The sequence below is a fragment of the Nicotiana tomentosiformis genome, chromosome 6 (assembly GCF_000390325.3).
Source record: "Nicotiana tomentosiformis chromosome 6, ASM39032v3, whole genome shotgun sequence".
NCBI classification, from domain to species: Eukaryota; Viridiplantae; Streptophyta; class Magnoliopsida; order Solanales; family Solanaceae; genus Nicotiana; species Nicotiana tomentosiformis.
Genome location: NC_090817.1, coordinates 123,259,862 through 123,274,630, shown reverse-complemented (window position 1 = coordinate 123,274,630; position 14,769 = coordinate 123,259,862). Strand labels below are relative to the sequence as shown.

The following is a 14,769-nucleotide window of genomic DNA, read 5'->3' as shown; positions in this document are numbered from 1 at the left end:
AATTTCTAGTAGTGAATGTTCACAGGAGATGGAGATCTGGCCGCCATTGAAGGGAGAAAGTTCAACTCAAACAACGCTAATTGGTTGACTGAACCAAACTCCAAATCAAAATCAAGCTAAGGAAGTACTACCTACGCCTACAGAGAAAGGCCCAACTGCTAAAGCTGAATCAAAGGCTCCATTGAAATTAGCTGATCAACTTGGTGTAAGTAAGCCAATCACCATGCAAAAGGCCCAAATTCAAAAGAAATTGGATATGGACCAGCAGAAGAACAAGAAGGAAGGGGTAAATCTATTCGCAAGCAATAATTTGGCGGCAAAAGGTATGAATCTCAAATATGTTGCTCCTACTCTAAATGAATGGGAAAAAATTATAGAATTAGACAATGAGAAAATTGTTAGGGAGACAGCAAAGTGGAAGCATGCAATCATCCTGTATGTAGTGAGTGAATCTCCATCAATTGGGGCTCTGGACAGATTCATTGCAGCTAACTGGAATTTTGCAGCTAATCCCAAAATTTACTTTCACAACGATGGCTATTTTGTAGTGAAATTCACATGTTTGGAAGATAGGGATGATGTACTTTACTCAGGACCATACACTATACATAACAAACCTATAATCGTTAAAGCCTAGTCGCCTAACTTTGATTTTGATACTGAAGTGTTTCAAACAATTCCCATATGGGTACAACTGCCAAACCTACCACTAAACTGTTGGAGCATGGACTCTCTTAGTAGGATAGGAAGTGGTATGGGTATTCCTCTTTATGCCGATGAATGTACAATAAAAATTGAGAGGATCTCGTATGCTAGATTTTTAGTAGAAATGGATATGTTACAAAGCCTCTGCCCCACTCGATTAAAGTCATGGACCCAACAGGGAAGATCTTTGAACAAAATATTGAGTATGACTGGGTTCCTGAATACTGTCGTAAGTACCTTCAAGTAGGTCATACCTGTCGAAACGAGGAGAAACAGCCAAAACCTATGCCAATGATCAAGTAGAAGCAAATGAAAACTAGGATGGAATGGAAGAGGAGAGAGGATCAACAGTAGATCAGCTCCAAGCCACAAAAACTTGATGGGAAAATACAAAACACACAACAACAGAAAGCCGAAGAACCTGAATTAGTCATTAATAGTCAGGGGAAGGAGAATTGGGAAATTATAAAAGGAAGATCAGGAACTAAAGGGACTCAAACTAGAGGAAAGGATTCAGAGGGGATCAATATAATAAATAGTTTCAGCCCTTTAATTAATGCAACAGAAGGAGAGGATGAGGGGTATAAAATTGTTGAAAAGGGGCAATGCAGCTGCCTAGGAGATACAAGTGGTGCAAAAACACTAAATATAACCAAATGAAGGTCATAACCTGGAAAGTAAGGGGCATAAATAAAGTATATAAGCATAAGGAAGTAAATAAGTTCATACAGAATAATGATGTTGGTTTAATTGCCATACTAAAAAATAGAGTAAAAGAACAGAATGCTAGTAGGACAATCTTGAAGATAGCAAATAATTGGAGATGGTGTGCTAACTATTCCCATAGCGACAAAGGCAGAATTTGGGTAATTTGGACCCAAACATGGTGGAGTTTGATGAAATTGCCATGAGTGCCCATGCCATTCATGGCATAGTATGGATCCCTCACTTGAAAGTTAAATTCACATTATCAGCTATATATGGTTTCCACACTATTGGGACTAGGAAATCATTGTGGAATAAACTGAGGAATATGAGTGTTACAATGAAGGGGCCTTGGCTAGCTATTGGTGATTACAATGCAGTAACATAGAGGGATGATAGACAGTTTGGGAATCATGTGCATGAAAATGAGGTGCGAGACTTTAATGCCTACATAATAGAGTCTGGCATGACAGAATTACGAGCTGTTGGCAAGAAGTTTACATGGTCTAATGGGCAGATCTATAGCAGAATATACAGAGCTTTTGTTAATGTTGAATGGCTTCTTACAATAGCCCAGACTGAAGTTACAGTAATGAACCTCGGCTGCTTAGATCATACTCCATTGAGCATACACTTTGAGACAGTTGAGAAAAAGGGCCCCAAACCTTTTAGATTCTTAAATTGTTTGGCTGATCACAAAGATTTCTTGAGCACTGTTAAAAAGGCATGGGATATCCCTATGAAATATCAATGCATGGAGGTAGTATGGAAGAAGTTAAAGGAGGTAAAAACTGGTCTAAAATAACTGAATCAGATGGAATACAACAATGTGGAGAAAATAATACAACTATGTAGACATAAGTTAGCCGATACACAAGCCATGATGAGTAATCACAACCATCTTGTTGAATTGTTCATTGCTGAAAAGGAGTTGCAAAAGGAATTGGAAAAGTGGTGTCTTGTGGAAGAGAGTATAATGAAGCAAAAATTTAGAACAAAATGGTTGCAACTGGGAGATGCTAATACTTCTTATTTCTATGCCAATCTAAAGAATAGACAAGATCAAAATAGGATTAGATTCCTCATTAATGCAAATGGGGAAACTCTACAGCAACCTGAGGAAATTGAGAAAGAGGTCACAAGGCTCTACAAAGAATTACTTGGAACTGCTGTTGATCAACTACCTGCCATTGATCCTACCATTATGAGGAGAGGTAACTGCTTAAATAGAGTACAACAACTAAACTTGATATCTCTAATTACTAAGGAAGAAGTTTACCAAGCACTGATGAGTATTGATGATCAGAAGGCACCAGAATGTGATGGTTTTAATGCTCTTTTCTTCAAAAGAGCATGGCCAATAATAGTGATAGTATCCTAGGAAGTTCAAATCTATTCAAGGACAAGAATGAAGCTTTGGAATCTCAAAGAGGGCCTTTAATAAGATGTCAAGCTAAAGAGTTGCAAAACAAAGTCATTAGACTTCAAGTGCAAATAAAGAAGTTGTTAATTGGGGTGGAGAGCTCAAGAATAAAAGGATATGAGTTGTCTAGGTATTATAATTATTTTATGGTCTAAATTCATGTCCAAGAAAAGGTGGATTAGATCCCAAGAGACATTCTCTGAAAAAGGTCCAAATCAGGCCACTATTGGACCTATTTGGCACCTAAAAATATGTCCAAACTTGCAGCCCAATAAGTCCTACATGAAGCCATATTTTTATAAAGTATAAAGGACTTACTTTCTGACCAATAAAGGTTCAATAGGTGTGATAGAAGTTGAGTACAAGTTGGTGCCAAGTTGCTTGCAAGTTGCCTTCAATATTTTCAAGATCCTATCCATGATTGGTTTGGGATTTTCAAGATTCTATCCAAGATTGATTTTAACTTATTTTCATATATTTTGGTACTATATTTATTGCTTTCCTATGTAGTTAAGGTTATGTTTTCCTTTTTCTAAGATTGTTGGAGTTACTTTCCAAGATTGACTTGGTTTTTGTTTCCTAGTGTTTTTCCTTTTCTTAAGGTATTTGGACTTGTTGTCCAAAGTAGTTTATGACTTTATTTTCTTATTTTTAGGTAGGAATTTCGTGACTCCCTCTCTATATAAAGGGGTGTCTTCTTTGTTTTTAGATTTTAGATTATTATAGACAATATCAATAAAAATTGTGAGATTTTTCTTGCACTTTTGTGTGTGGCTACTCTTGGATTTATTCTTCAACCTTCAAGACTCAACTTAAGGTGATGAGATTAAACTCTTTCGAAATCTTAGATCGCTTCTAGGTATTCAAGAAAGATGATAAGTTTAGGCTTATTGTTGTTCTTGTTATTCTAAAGGGTCGGGTTTCAGAATCTATCTCTTATTTTTAATTCTCTACCAAAGGCGATTAGTTCTTTGTTAGCTAATTGTTGTAAACTCTTTCTTGAATTCAATCTATCTTTAATTTTTTGTTGTTTTTTTGTTTCTTTATTTTTTTTAGTTTCTGCACGTTTCTTGATTTTCTTTAGTAATTCTTGGACCCCTATCGTATTGTTATCAAGTGGTATCAGAGCATAAGCTAATCAATATTTCAATCTTGATAATCTTGAGAGGTTCTTGAGCAAAACAAAACCCAAAAAAAAAAAAACAGCCAAAAGAAAAATATTATGGCTCATTATTATTTGTAGAATTCGAGTGTTATATAGTTTCCAAGTCAAGAAAGGAAACAAGAAGAGGGGATCCTAGTTCTTGAAGATTAAGGTAACTTCTTTCCTTATTCTTGTGGGTTTTGGGTTTCTTAAATTATTTCCTTATTTTTTCTAAATAACCAATTCCTATTCTTCCAAAGTTTGGTCCTTCACTTTTCTTTTCTTTTTTTAACTCTACATTCTTATCACTAAGGGTTGTGACTAGTAAGGTTTATTAATAAATCTAAATTTTAAAGACCAAGAGTTGCTTTGAGTGGAAAAAGGCAAGAGAGGCAAGAATATTAGAGGAAAAAGCCAAAGTTTGAGAGATACATAATTCTTCTAATCTTTGTTCAAGATGTTTCAAACAGGTAGTTATAGTGAAAGGAGGCGAGCTATGACTCAACAACTTGAAAAGTCAAACTTACAGTATATCGAATGGAAGGAAGACAATGGTAAAATTATTTTTCAAACAAGAGCTAAGTGATGTCTGCAATTTGTGCCCTTAAAATTGACAAAGAGTTTAGCTATAACTCAATTAGCACTTATATGGTTGAAAAATTAAACTTGTCTTGTGTTGAGCATATTGAACCCTACATGTTGAGAGGAGTAAAAGTAGATAAAAGAGTGTTATTAATATTCTCTATTGGAAGGTATGAGGATGCGATCTGGTGTGATGTGATTCTCATGAATAATTATCATATCTTGTTGGGAAAGCCATGGTATGCCTATAAAAGAGCTTCATATAATATGGGAAAAAATAGATACTCTTTTGAGGTTAACGGGAAGAAACTTATTCTTGGACCTTTGACTCCCTCACAAATTTATGAAGATGAAAAGACTGTTAAGGAGAATATGAAAAAATATGAGAGAGAAAAGAATGAGAGGAGTAAGGGAGTGCAGGTTGACATTCCAACAGAGGAAAAAAGAGAGGTTGTATTAAGTGAAGAGAATGGGATGTCAATTGAGAAAAAGAGTGAGCTTGAGGGAAAAGAAAAGAGAGAAGGTAATGAGATAAGAAAAGTCTTTAAGGTAGAGAGAGAAAAACAAGAGGGTTTGAGTAAAGAAGAAGAAAAAAACTTTAGTGAGAGAAAAGAGGCTAAGGGTGAGGGAAAAATTAGTCTTGTGATAAAAGCCAAAGAGAGTGTAAGCAAGAAAATATTTTCTTTACTTCCTAACCTATTAAATCTTTCTTGTTTTAGTTCTTGTGATTTTGTGCAGCCATATGTAGAAAGACCTTTTGAAAGGGGAGGTGAGGCACAAGAGATGGTAGCAAAGGATCCAATCGGATTCCAACATGAATTTAGCGAAATCAATTCTTGTTGGATGGTGAAAGATAAAAGCTTGGTTAATTTTTTTGTTGTTGAACCTTTTGACTATTTTGATCCTTATTTACAGGTTTATAACATGGAATTCCCTAAAGGCATTGCTAAGTTAGAGCCATTGCATAAGAGAATAAAAGGTGATATTATTCCATTAGTAAATAAGTCCAAGTATGGTATGTATAATTGGTTCATTCACATTCTTGGCCTTTCTAGAACACCTAAGGTATTTTTGGAGGTAATGAACTATACTCTTATTTCTTATGTTGGTGACTTTATAATTTTTGTGGATGATGATATTTTGATGCATATCAAGTCATTAACTGTAATATCTAAGTTAAAGTGCAAGAGTAATTTGCTTCCTTTTGAAATTGAGTATGACATAGATGATTATGCATTCCAACTTGGTGGAAAGAGGCATGAAATTTATGAGAAGAGGCTTGCTAATGAGTTAAATGTTTGCTAATGAGTTAAATATTCTTTCTTCTCTTATTCAAGTGTCTAATAAGTTTTCATGTGATAAATTGCTAGAATGTGAGTTTTGTTGTTTGATGGGAAGTCATTCCTCTAGTCATGTTGATTGTGAGCCTATAAAAGTGTTTGCTACTAGTAAAGAGGATATGCATGATTATTGTGACGTTAGTGATCAAATACTATTTCATGAACCTATCTATGACTCTTTCTATGACAGTTTGAGCAATCATGTAGAATCCATTGATGTTGCGAATATTATTGGGGAAAGTTATAATCATGAGCTTGAATGTATTGAAATTTATATTTTGGAATTTATGGGTTCTTCTGACCTTTCTAAGAATTTATGTGCTTCTTTGAATAACTTACATGTAGAAGAATCCATGGAATTTATAATTGATACTTGGCTATATCATAAGAGTATCTTATTTAATACATGTGGCAGAGATACTTGTGTTAAATGGATGCATGATCAATATTTTATAATTTCTTTGGCATGCACATGTTTGGACTACCTTATTGACAAGATCGCATTGCAAATTTCATTACATAGTGCATCTAAGAGATGTTTTTATTAGAAAACTCTAAGTAGGCATAAATTTTATTGGGATGATGATGTCCATATGCTTTATAAAGGAGTATTTACACCTATTAGGCTTAATTGGGTTAAGTGGATACATGGTCACTATCTTGTTTTATTCCTGCTATTTTTTCAGATTAGTGGATGTCATTTACTAGTGTGTGACTTCTTTTTCTTGCAAGGTCGAAATTCGAGGACGAATATTTTTCAAGAAGAGGGGAATGATAGCATCCTAGGAAGCTCAAATCTATTCAAGGACAAGAATGAAGCTTTGGAATCTTAAAGAGAGTCTTTAACAAGATGTCAAGCTAAAGAGTTGCAAAACCAGGTCATTAGACTTCAAGTGCAAATAAAGAAGTTGTTAATTGGGATGGAGAGCTCAAAGATAAAAAGATATGAGGTGTCTAGGTATTATAATTATTTTATGATCCAAATTTATGTCTAAGAAAAGGTGGATTAGATCCCAAGAGACATCCTCTGGAGAAGGTCCAAATCATGCCACGATTGGACATATTTGGCACCTAAAAATATGTCCAAACTTGCAGCCCAATAAGTCGTACATGAAATCACTTTTTTATAAAATAAAAAGGACTTACTTGCTTCCCAAGAAAGGTTCAATAGGTGTGATAGAAGTTGGGTACAAGTTGGTGTCAAGTTGCTTGCAAGTTGCCTTCAAGATTTTCAAGATCCTATCCATGATTGGTTTGGGACTTTCAAGATTCTATCCAAGATTGGTTTTAACTTATTTTCATATATTTTGGTACTAGATTTATTGCTTTCCTAGGTAGTTAAGGTTATGTTTTCTTTTTCCTAATATTGTTAGAGTTACTTTCCAAGATTGACTTGGTATTTGTTTCCTAGTATTTTTTCTTTTCCTAAGGTATTTGGACTTGTTGTCCAAAGTAGTTTAGGACTTTATTTCCTTATTTTTAGGTAGGAATTTCGTGACCTCCTCTCTATATAAAGGTGTGTCTTCTTTGTTTTTAGATTTTAGATTATTATAGACAATATCAATAAAAATTGTGAGATTTTTCTTGCACTCTTGTGTGTGGCTACTCTTGGATTTATTCTTCAACCTTCAAGACTAAACTTAAGGCGGTAAGATTAAACTCTTTCGAAATCTTAGATCACTTCAAGGTATTCAAGAAAGGTGATAAGTTTAGGCTTATTGTTGTTCTTGTTATTCTAAAGGGTCGGGTTTCACAATCTATCTCTTGTTTTTAATTCTCTACCAAAGGCGATTAGTTTTTTGTTAGCTAATTGTTGTTGTTAGGATTCAACTTCAAGAATAGACTTCTTGAATTCAAGAAACTCTTTCTTGAATTCAATCTATCTTTAATTTTCCGTTGTTTTTTTGTTTATTTATTTTCTTTTAGCTTCCGCACGTTTCTTGATTTTCTTTAGTAATTCTTGGACCCCTATCGTGTTGTTATCAAATAGGGGAAGAGATGAAAAATGTAGTACTCTAGTACTTTGAAGAGGGTGAATTATATGAGACAATAATTGCACCACAATCACACGCATCCCAAAGGTACAGAATCCATCCAAAATTTCAAAGTTCAGGCCAATATCTTGTTGTATAATGTTATACAAACTCATCTCCAAAGTCCTGGCAAGAAGAATGCAAGGCGTGATGGATAGTTTAGTGGATCAAAGTCAATCTGCCTTTGTTCCTAGGAGGTTGATTACTGACAACATCATATTGAGCCATGAGCTTGGGAAGGGATATGGTAGAAAAGGAATTACATCTAGATGTATGCTGAAGATTAACATGAGGAAAGCCTATGACTCTGTTGAGTGACAATACATAGAACAAATTCTCAATTGTTTACAATTCCCAACATGCTTTGTCAAATGGATCATGAGATGTGTGCAGTCTGTCTCGTACTCTATCATTCTCAATGTTAATCCGGTGACACCTTTTCAAGCAAAGAAGGGGCTACGACAAGGGAACCCCTTATCCCCTTTCCTATTTGTTCTTGTCATGGAATATCTTAGTCGATCCTTAAAAGGACTTAATGCAGTGCCTAGTTTTAAGTTTCATCCAAGGTGCAAGAAATTGCATATCATTCAACTTGGGTTTGCTGATGATTTGCTTCTATTTTGCAAAGGAGAGCTGGAATCGGTGCAAATGCTCTTCCAGTGTTTTCAACACTTTCCACAAGTGTCTGGGCTGATAGTAAATGTGGACAAAAGTTCAGTATATTTTGGGAGTGTAAAACCTGAGATTCAGCAAGCTATCCTGCAAACATTGGAATTTACAAAGGGTGAAATGCCTTTTAGATACCTGGGGATTCCTGGACTACAAGGTACTTGTCATATGCTAGCAGACAAGTGTTGATTAAGTTTTTTTATATAAGTGTTCTCGTCACAAGTATTTGTACTACCAAAGAAGGTGATTCAATTGGTGGAGACTACTTGCAGAAATTTTTTGTGGACCGGAGGGAGGAAAAATTTCACTGTAAATTGATCTGAATTGTTTGAAAAACTTATGCGACGTGTTCTGGTCAGCAAAATAAATCCCGGTCAGCAAATATGACCAATAAAACTAGTTGAGGTCAGCAAAGATTAACTATATCTCCTTTAGGCTTTGGTGCTCACTTCTTGTATGGGTTTTACATATTTTTTGAATTCTCAGAATTTTAGAAAACAATTCTCAAATTATACGTACTCGCTTTACCTCCAACTTCCAGGAGATTGGCTGCAGCACATAAATAATTTTATTTATTTATTTATCATCTATCTAAATAATTATATAAATGAATACATTCCCCCTCAGTATATACGAAGAATTGTAAAGCTCGAATTATTTGTAGCGAAAAATGATAATCCAACCCTATATACGAAGAAATCATACTTGTAAGACCAATAGATGCATGGCATGCATGTTTTCACTTACACGTTTTTTGTATAAATTATGGTTAATGTATATATTTTTACCTCATTTAATCACTTAATTATAATACATTAATATGATTAATTTGGTATAAATATATGATGTAAGTAAGTTTTTATCATTGGTTAGGTTTAATTTTACCATAAAACTATATGACACATCGATGTCATAAAATTCTTTGTCGCTATCAATGCAAATTATCATAGAAATTAGAGATTTCTTATTTTGCTAATGTATAGCATTATAATTGGTTGATATGGGATTGTGCAATTGACAGTTAGCTACCTGGATAAGCTACTCAATACTTTAGTGATATAGCAATCAAGCCTAGAAAATGACCTTCATTTATACACGCAATTGATCATTTGGAAGTATTTCGTGACATTTTGCAATATTTAAGTGGACAAACGATATGATGACAAATTGATAAGATTAGTTTCATTTGATGGATAATGGTTCGTCTAGAAATGCAATTATGGCAGAGAGAAGTCAATTGAAGAAAAGGAAAAAAAAAAGGGCATTTGAATCATATTCATTATTTACTTTTTCTAATCATATACATAAATTATATATTAATTATGTACAATTAAACACATATAATACATAAATTATGCATATATTATACCCCTACCGCTAGTTTAGTTTACGTAGTTAGGTGGACGATTATTTGGGTTAATCCTTCAAAAAAACAAATTCATTTCTTTTGCAAAAGAATTAGGAAGAGAAAGAAAAGGATTCTGACGGGCTGCTGGGGCTATAGAGAGCTTGAGTTTTGCTGGAATAGGCTAGAAAAGTAATTTGGAATTGTGATCTTTACAGAAATAGCCAGATAGATTCATATTTTATCTTTTTTAACTGGTATAATTTGATTATATACTGATTATATATATATATATATATATATATATATATATATATATATATATATATATATATATATTATAAATCTGTCAGCTATTTTTAGTTTAAGCAATTTGATGTGCGGTTAGTTTTGTAAAATTCCAACCCCCAAATGGGGGTTTTGGGGAATGAAGGACGGTTTAGGCTCTATTGGGCTACGGCCCGAATCATGGAAATGGGTTTGGGATAGGTTGTTAGAGTTTCTTTTGGGCTTTATGGGTAGAAGGATTAGGGGATTTCTCTTTGATGATGATTTTGAAGAATTAATTTGAATAGCAGTCTATCCAAGCGCTTAAATTTAAAAAATAAATAATATATATATATATATATATATATATATATATATATATAAAATAATAATTCATGTATAATATATTATAATCGTGTATAATTAGCGTATAATGTATGTATACTGACTAAAACAAATAATGAATTACACACACACATATATATATAATAATTCATATATAATATGTTATAATCGTGTATATTTAGCGTATAATCTATGTATATTGACTAAAAAAATTAATGAATCGATTGACTATTTGTGTAAAGATCCCGATTGATTTTAGATGCACCTTAAATGGCTTATCTACTTCCTCCACTTGAAATAAAGCGGTTGCCGTTAGATATAGCGGATCAAATGATAATCCAACCCTATTTACGATGAAATCATACTTGTAAGACTAACAGATGCATGGCATGCATATTTGTACATATACTTCTTTTGTATAAATCATAATTAATGTATATATTTTTACCTCATTGAATCACTTAATTATGGTACATTAATATGATTTGGTGTAAATATCTAATACGAGTAAGATTTTACTGTTGGTTAGGCTCAAAGTAAGGGTGTACAAAGAAAACTGATAAACCGCACCAATCCGATAATCCGAGTCAAATCGGAAAAAAATCGAATGTGGTTTGGTATTAGAAACAAACCCGACCATAATTGGTTTGGTTTTATTTTAGCTAAAACAAAGTCAAACCGAAACCAAACCAACCCGATAGTATATTTATATAATTTTTAAATATTCTATACAAATAAATATTTGTTGTAATGTAATTTATAAATATTTCTTAAACTTTTTTAGAGTTTTATCTTTTAACGTAGTATTTCAAGTTTGGACTTAACATTCTTGAATGATAAATAAATTTTATGGCCCATAAATATAGTAACTCAAACAAAGTTCAAACCAATACTAATGCTAACAAAAGAAATTCAATTCAATACTAGGAATATGATAGTGTTGGATATCTATTTTTTAGTTTTACATTGATTTATAATGAAAATGCATAACTTATTTTATCTTTTTTTTTAGTGCCTAGTTATGTAATTAATAGTATTTATTAGCTATACTTATTTTAACATGACCTATATAGTATTTTTAGATTGTGTTAATTTTCATCATGACTTATTAATTAGCAATATTTGCTTTATGCAATTTTATTATCTTCGTTATTGTGATAACCCGATAAGTCATTTCTAGTTTTAACCTTTATTTCTGTGTGTTGAAATCTCGATTAGCTCTGATTAGCCTTCCTCGATTATGTGCACAGTCCATGTCTTTTCCAGAAGGTTTTTATGTGAAAATTTGATTAAAATGTGAAATTGTACTTTAAAACTCATTTGAGTTGATTTCGGTCAACGTTTTGAGAAAATAAACCCGGGTCAGTGTTTTGACGGTTCCGGTGAGTCCGTATCGTGATTTGGAACTTGAGTGTATGTCCGGAATCAAATTCGGAAGTCCCTAACTCGAATTATCGCAATCTATTGAAAACTAAAATCTTAAAGGTTTAAAGAATTAATAAGTTTGACAGTAGTTTGACTTTGTTGCTACCAGATCCGAATTTTAGTTCTGGCACTTGGTATAAGTTCATTACTGCATTTATGACTTGTCTGTAAAATTTGGTACAAGACAAAGTTGATTTGACGTGCTTCAGACGCCCGGTTGTTAAAATGAAAGTTCTTAAGCTTCTTTGAAAATTTTATTGTTTTGGTATACGATTCGTAGTTATAGGTGTTATTTTGGTATTCTGATCACGCGAGCGCGTTCGTATGATATTTTTGGAATTGTGTGCATGTTTGGTTTGGAAACCGAGGGGCTCAGGTGAGTTTCAGATGGGCTACGGATTATTTTGAACTTAAGCAAATTTCTGGTTTTAGCTTATGCTGTCATCTGGTATTTTCTTCTTCGCGATCGCGAAGATACTCCCGCGATCGCGAAGTGTTAATATGGGCTGGGGGAGTGTTTCTTCATCGCGAACGCGATGGCATGTACGTGAACGCGAAGCCTTGGGGGGGTGCCCTTCGCGAACATGTACAACCTCTCGTGAACGCGTAAGGTCCGTTGAGGACCTGGGGAGGGGGGATCAGTGATTTGCTCTACGCGAACACGAGTACTGGCTCGCGAACATGAAGGCCTGGGAGGAGCGACCTTCACGAATGCGTGAGTGAACTCGCGAACGCGTAGGCCATTTGGGCCGCTGTGTAACACGAACGCAGCAGGCCCTTCGCGAAGCGAAGAAGGCCTGACGCCCAGGCCTTAAATATTTCCAAACACGGGATTTCACCCATTTTTCACTATCTTTTCATTAGAGCTCGGTCTAGAGGCGATTTGAAAGAGAAAATTCATCACCCTTTCATAGGTTACTTATTTTCTTCCATTTCTATCATCACCCATTAATTTCTAGCCTTAATATTTGTTCTTTTATTGTAGAAAATTAGGGATGAATTTAGAACTCAATTATTAGCATTTGATATCTTCATTTAAAATTTAGAACCCATAAAATTTAAATCATAGATCTGCCTCTAACTTCCTCCATTTGAAATAAAACGATTGCCATTAGACAAGCTTTCAAGAATGTATGGAAGTCTTGAGATGAAGAAAGAGATATTTATCGAAAACCTAAAACACTACTCCCTCAACCCTTCTGGCCCATTCTAATTGTCACACACTTTAAAACTGCTATATAAATTACTAGGTTATATAATTATTATCCTAATAATTACATGACTTAGCAATTAAATAGTAAAATAATTATAAAGACATTTGTTTTGTTATGATATAGTTACTGGACAATTGTTTTGTCAAGTTTAGTTGTACAAATATAATTACATAATTAAATATTTTCTTAAAATTTTAAATATAAGTTGACATACAAAATTAAATAAACTATTTTTAGATAAACAAGCAAATAAACTTAAGTGTGAAGCAATTATATATGCATGTAAACAATATTAAATATTACTCCTATTTATTACTAATAAACAATATGTGCGCGCGTGTGTGTATTGATAACTAATATCATAAAGTATATTAGGTATCTTCTAACTCATATGTATATATAATATGAAATTTATAATTTGTTCCATTTTCAAATAACAAAAGGAGATGTATGAATTTAGAAATTACCTTTTTGTTATAAATTTTTATACGAATCAATAGAAAAAGGTAAAAAAGAAAGATGAATGATTAATACAAAGTAATCAGAAAATTAATGAATAAGTAATTAAAGCCGAACACATCAAAACAAAATTGGAAAATAACAAAAATATCGAATATTAGAAAATGATCCAATTTTTTTCTTTTTAATTAAACATTTTAGTACTCCTACAATTATCAAAAAGCTGTTAGGAATTGGGCGGGAAAAAACGGTTAGGCAAGTTATCTATTTTCCTTAATTATGCTTAGACCCCAAAATGTTTGTTATTTCTTTTTTCATACTTTTGGTAGAGTTTATATGAGACACACCAACAGTCTAGTCACACCAACAGTCTAGTTTTTTTTTTAATATATATATATATATATTTTCTGTTCAAATTGATAAAACGATTTAATTGCAATAATCATGATATGCTATTGTGAAAATTATTAGAAGAAGAAAATCTTACTTTTCATTTAATAAATTCATATTTAATAATTAATACGATATTTTTAAAAGTGATTGAAACTTTATATTTATAGTCAATAAAAATACAGCAAAGGGCCAAATATACCCATGTACTTTCGAAAATGGTCTAAGAATACCCCTCGTTATACTATTGGGTTATATATACCCTTCCCGTCATACTTTGGAACAAATATACCCTTATATTGGATGGAGTGCCACGTGTCAGCACCAGATGAAAACGACCAATTTTTTTTTTTTACCCGATCCGTTTAAAAAAATCCACCACCCGACCCGTTTTAAAATTCTATTTTTTAAAAGCATATATTTTGTAAAAACTGGAATTTCTTTTTGTAAAAACTGGAAAAAAAAAATTTGCAAAATATATATTTTTAAGTCTTTTCAGTTTTTTTAAAGTATTCTTTTGTAAAAACTGAATTTTTTTTTAAAAAAAATACTTTAAAAACTGAAAAATATATATTCTGTAAAAACTGGAAATAAAAAAAGAAATTTGCAAAATATATATTTTTCAGTTTTTTAAAGTATTCTTTTTGTAAAAACTGGAAAAAAAAAATTGCAAAATATTTTTATTTTTTAAAAACTAATGCATATGTAGTTCACTGCTTTAGG

General features: G+C 32.8%; 1 protein-coding gene across 1 annotated transcript; it reads left to right on the top strand.

Annotated features, from left to right (window-relative positions):
* Positions 1–1,876: 1,876 nt before the first annotated feature.
* Positions 1,877–8,250, top strand: LOC104114434 (uncharacterized). Its single transcript, XM_070179430.1, has 6 exons — positions 1,877–2,194; positions 2,339–2,624; positions 4,909–5,108; positions 5,298–5,423; positions 5,475–5,574; positions 8,057–8,250. The coding sequence occupies exons 1-6, from the start codon at positions 1,877–1,879 to the stop codon at positions 8,248–8,250; spliced, it is 1,224 nt and encodes a 407-aa protein (XP_070035531.1).
* Positions 8,251–14,769: the final 6,519 nt, after the last annotated feature.